Source organism: Limulus polyphemus, unplaced genomic scaffold (assembly GCF_000517525.1).
Source record: "Limulus polyphemus unplaced genomic scaffold, Limulus_polyphemus-2.1.2 Scaffold5699, whole genome shotgun sequence".
Classification (NCBI taxonomy): Eukaryota; Metazoa; Arthropoda; class Merostomata; order Xiphosura; family Limulidae; genus Limulus; species Limulus polyphemus.
Window position 1 is genome coordinate 50,723 of NW_013671309.1, and position 6,011 is coordinate 56,733.

General features: G+C 31.6%; 1 protein-coding gene across 1 annotated transcript in view; it reads right to left on the reverse strand.

The window, feature by feature from the left end:
• The window catches only part of LOC111089260, a gene marked incomplete at its 5' end in the record, with an annotated part of 25,929 nt that overhangs the window by 13,616 nt on the left and 6,302 nt on the right, over positions 1 to 6,011 (reverse strand). Inside the window, 4 exons of the mRNA XM_022401424.1 lie at positions 1,108 to 1,216; positions 3,028 to 3,156; positions 3,472 to 3,541; positions 4,957 to 5,054. Of these exons, the coding sequence (XP_022257132.1) occupies positions 1,108 to 1,216; positions 3,028 to 3,156; positions 3,472 to 3,541; positions 4,957 to 5,054 (406 nt within the window). The remainder of the gene's footprint in view (positions 1 to 1,107; positions 1,217 to 3,027; positions 3,157 to 3,471; positions 3,542 to 4,956; positions 5,055 to 6,011) is intronic.

The window sequence follows — 6,011 nt, forward strand, 5'->3', positions numbered from 1 at the left end:
AAACCTTGTCTCTATCATTCATATTATATAATATCAACGGTTGTTGTTATTGTTATGGTTTTTATATATCAACAATGTAAAACCTTGTCTCTATCATTCATATTATATAATATCAACGGTTGTTGTTATTGATATGGTTTTACAATAAAATATAAAACCTTGTCTCTATAATTCATATTTTTTATATCAACGATTGTTGTCATTGTTATGGTTTTTATATATCAACGGTAGTTGTTATTGTTATGGTTTTACAATACCATATAAAACCTTGTCTCTATCATTCATATTTTATATATCAACCGTTGTTGTTATTGTTATGGTTTTTATATATCAACAATATAAAACCTTGTGTCTATTATTCATATTTTTTTTACTTTAAAGAAATAAAATCACAATTAATATATATTTCTATGACTTTAATTAAGGATTACATCAATTACTTTGATTTTATTATGTGATTAATCGATTCATGTGTTTAATCAGACATTATTCAATTTGCAGTTATATTAAATATATCATAAAATAAAAACGATTTCAAAAGAAATGTTTAAATTGTATTGTTTTTAAGGTGAAAATGAGACCTGAAGATTAATGAAAACTACGAAATAGGTTCTTTAAAAAGCAAGTAATTTAATAAATTACTTTTTGTTTTAAATATATTTACATATAGAAATCAACCCTTGTTGTTATCGGTTCTGTTCGTTATATATTATATATATTTCTGTGTGTGTGTGTGTGAAAACATAATTTTTTACCCCTTTTCTTATTTATGTAATGTTATTTAAATCTGGACAACAATGCTCTAAAGTGCATTAACCAGTATTGAAAGACATGAAAAATAATTTTATGGCTGCACTACAAACGTAAATGTTTTCTTACTTTTAGCAGTGAAAACTACACTACATAGAAGTCTTTTCATTTAATCAAAAACCGCCTTTATTTTACTTCAAACAGATAACAAAACTGAAACCTATTTAGTAAAATAGACGTAAAAAAATGATCTGTGTAAATTTATAAATTAAATTCAAAGTCTCACAGAAGTTTCTTGTCACATGAAGTTGGAGATAAATGTGTTAGGAACAATATAAACGCTCACTGTAGGGTTACCTTCGTATAACCATCTCCACCTCATCTTCAGAAGAGGCAATGATTCTTTTAACTTCTTCATACGTTCTTCTGTTCAAAGTAATTCCATTCCATTCTAAAACCTGGTCGCCTAGAAAAAAATAACTTTCTTCAAACTGTAATAATCGAATAATTAGAATGTTCTTTGGAATAGAAACGTTTTTAGAGTAACTGTCAAATTTTAGAAACATTGTGTATATCTGTATATATATTGAAAACCTTAATTCACAACTTGGTAATATTTGGAAAAAAAATAATGAAATATTCATGGAACGAAACAACAATTAAAGAAGTAAAACAAACAAACGAAACCTTTAAAATATGAACACAGCTCACAGGTAGTGTTGAGACATGTGATTGAAAATGTAATAAAATGTCAGGTCTCTAATGAATATTTACAAACAACTTCCCGGTAGTTGTTTTCTTCCTTCACGTTTTTATTTTATTATCAATCATTCATTAGCTTACAGCTTTAATAATGTTTGATTTTCATATTCAAGTAACTCCTTTCTCGCTGATATCAACTTTCAAATGCTCACCGTTTTCTATATTAAGTAGGAAATAACCTCGATTAAGGAAAACTGTTGAAATAGCACCAGTATAACATATTAACCTCATGTGAGGTAAGAAAACTGTTGAAATAGCGCCAGTATAACATATTAACCTCATGTGAGGCAAGAAAACTGTTGAAATAGCGCCAGTATAACATATTAACCTCATGTGAGGTAAGAAAACTGTTGAAATAGCGCCAGTATAACATATTAACCTCATGTTAGGTAAGAAAACTGTTGAAATAGCGCCAGTGTAACATATTAACCTCATGTGAGGTAAGAAAACTGTTGAAATAGCACCAGTATAACATATTAACCTCATGTGAGGTAAGAAAACTGTTGAAATAGCGCCAGCATAACATATTAACCTCATGTGAGGTAAAAAAACTGTTGAAATAGCGCCAGTGTAACATATTAACCTCATGTGAGGTAAGAAAACTGTCTGAGTATTGAAGTTTCCTGAAATGTTACCTGACTAAGCTTTACACAACTGTGTGAACAGTCATTCCATGACTATCTGAGTACCACAGTTTCCTGTTAAGCACCATAAGTTTTACACAACTGTGTGAACAGTCATTCCATGACTATCTGAATACCACAGTTTCCTGTTAAGCACCTTAAGTTTTTTGTTAGATCTTGACTAACTTGGATGTAAAAATAATAATAATAACGTACACAAAAGATGTGACTTTAATAGATAATTTTGATACAGTTTTAAACAATCCAATTTTTTGAAATTGTCCGTTAATTTATCACTTAATTGGTTAGGAATAATATTGTTGTTTGTAGTAATTATATGTCCTTTGATTACTGCGAACAGTAATTGTTTTAACGGTTTATATTGTTGGGCTGTTTGTTTTGGATTATTCAGTAAAAAAGATTGATGTAAAATCTCTTCATTGTAATGGTAACGTCAGCCTGTACATTCGTTTTAACTAACGTTTACTCAGAGGTCTAAGTTCACAGTAGACGATAAGACAAAAACTACGTGTGCTTGATGATTTCTCGCGCTCTATACAAGATACAACCTATCTCAATTACTTTATCGAAAACACAAACTTAGTAATGTTTCACAGCTGAACTAATCTATTAACGGTTCAAATTAACTTAGAATGAATAATCAGTCACCATTTACTTTAGCCTAACTCACGTTGTACATACTATTCAAACTGTTCTAAAACATTTGAAAAATTTCCAGACGTTTAACCACGTACATCACAAATTTTGTGAAACCTCCCTCCAGCCAATCAACAATACAGGCTTGTATTTAAATTTATAGCCAACAACCGTTCATTTATTATACGGATAAAACTGCTTTTTTTTCTCCAAATAATTGAAGTTTTGAGCTTACCTTCTGTAACTTCCCCTAAAGTACCAACCATGACGTTCGAGTAAATCTTGGCAACGTATGCCCCCGTTTCCCCTTTGCTGTCAGGAACGTCTTTCCCTCCAACTATTTCCAAACCAAATCCATTGCCCGCTAAGAATCAATATATATATATATATATATAAAACAATAATTTACAAAAGACATTCAGTTATACGTATATGTGTGTGTGTAGTGAAGGGGGAGGGGTAAAATGGAAAACTAAATAAAGTTTTCTGTTTCTATTTTTCTTTATTAACTTTCCAACAACAGATGGAATATTTGATCAATTAATAAGTTTACAGTATAAATTGTGAGCCAGATTCGTTGAAGTAATAACATTTTCTAACAAAGATGTTAAACGATACTCTGTATTTTAGTTCAGCACACACACACAGTGAGAAACAGTTAGGGTCGAATATTTCCTACCCTTTGTGAACCGATCCCTCGTCAGTAGGATTCTTTTAACGGGAAAGTTGTATTTGGAAGGTCTTCTTACCTGGAGTAAAACATGACATGAGAAATCAGTGGAGCGGGACCAAGTTGAGTTCCGGAACGTTATGGAGAGATATTGGGGGAATGACGTAACTTTAACCATATTATATAGAGATGTTGGTGGAATGACGTAACTTTAACCATATTACAAAGAGATATTGATGGAATGATGTAACTTTAACCATATTAATATAGATGTTGGTGGAATGACGTAACTTTAACCATATTATATAGAGATGTTGGTGGAATGACGTAACTTTAACCATATTACAAAGAGATATTGATGGAATGATGTAACTTTAACCATATTATAAAGAGATGTTGGGGAATGACGTAACTTTAACCACATTATATATAGATGTTGGTGGAATGACGTAACTTTAACCATATTATAAAGAGATATTGGTGGAATGACGTAACTTTAACCATACTACAAAGACATATTGGTGGAATGATGTAACTTTAACCATATTATAAAGAGATGTTGGGGAATGACGTAACTTTAACCACATTATATAGAGATGTTGGTGGAATGACGTAACTTTAACCATATTATAAAGAGATATATATCTTAATAGTTCAGTTCAGTATATTTATCAATGAATCGATTTCTTTAATATATGTTATTTATCGACTATTGTTTAATTTAAAATAAGGTTTGTTTTGTAATAATTTCTAGGGAATATATATATAGGAACTGAAACTTATCTTTACTAAAAACAAGGAGACAAAGTATTTGTTCTTTAATTTAAAAATTACAAACGAGAACTATAATTATATAAATTACGTTTAATAAAATTACAATACTTATAACAATGGACAAATCAACAATAATAGTGTTATAACAACGTCACACTACGTTTCGCAGAGAACACTAAAGTTGACGTGTACAACAATACTTATAACAATGGACAAATCAACAATAATAGTGTTACAGCAATGTCAAACTACGTTTCGCAGAGAACACTAAAGTTGACATGTACAACAATACTTATAACAATGGACAAATCAACAATAATAGTGTTATAACAATGTCACACTACGTTTCGCAGAGAACTGGAAAGTTGACGTGTACAACAATACTTATAACAATGGACAAATCAACAATAATAGTGTTATAACAATGTCACACTACGTTTCGCAGAGAACACTAAAGTTGACATGTACAACAATACTTATAACAATGGACAAATCAACAATAATAGTGTTATAACAATGTCACACTACGTTTCGCAGAGAACACTAAAATTGACGTGTACAACAATACTTATAACAATGGGAGAATTGCATGGTATTAAAATAATTATAAGACAAATGTCAGAGGGAAAAGTTAAGCCTACAAGTACAATAACACCGAAAAGAAAACAAGATTATTGCAGGAGATTAAATTAGAAACACCGAACTTGTGTACGTTCTTACTTGAACATTCTCCTCTCCATGTTCCCATTTGATCATCCCTTTTCCGAGGTAACCCCTGGACCGGTCATGTTGTCCGAAGTTTCTTTGTGATGAGCGAGCTGAAAAGAGACTCGATGAACATCAGTATTGATAGATAATCACTTTCTGGTAGTAGTGAATGTAATTCAAACACGTGGCTAACTCGTAGTAAGACCATATTGTACGGCATGTTATTTCTTTGACAAGTCACATGTCACATTATATTCTGTAGGAATGCCATTTCTATCCCTGACCTACTTGCTTGAATGAAACCGAAACATTCGATGTTTTATTCTACAAACAACACGTGCTACTCAATAATACTATCTACAGGTTGTGGTTATTGTCCAGTAAAACGTATACTAGTTGAAAACAGCAATCACCCTATCATCGTTAACTCTTGATATCAAAAACGTGTGTTTGAAATGTTTCAGAACGTCGGTGAAATGAATTTTTAAAGTAGACAAAGTCGAACTGTATGTATGTTTCTTGTGATAATCGATCGTAACTTTTTTAGGTTCAGAGCTATTTTCATTAACAAAAATATTTACAAAACCGTTTCTCTGCTATGGAGTGGGCCGGGCGTGGTTTAGTTGTTAAGACTGAGAACGTCCAAGGTTTGAGCCACGATGCTGCTGTACACGTACCTCACTCTCAGCTTTCGGCTCATTATCAAAGTGACAATCAATCCAATTATTCCAGTCCACGTGACTGATCGAAAGCTCAAAATTAGGGACGGCTGTATCTAGACCCTTAGAGGTCTCTGACCAAGTCATTTAGCCTTAGTCCACGTGCGCAGGATGTGCCGTGCAGGTTGAAAATATCAATAGTAAAACCGTTTTAAAGTAACTTTAGAGAGTCTACTTGTTAAATAGATTAAATACAATTCATATAGAATTTCCTTAGTTTCCTGTATGAAATCCTGAAAATTGTTTTTATAACAGAATACAATAAATTAGTTCCAGACACGTAAGAGGCGCCGCCGACGCCAAAAAGTGATTTTGTTTGTTTGTTTTGAATTTCGCGCAAAGCTACAC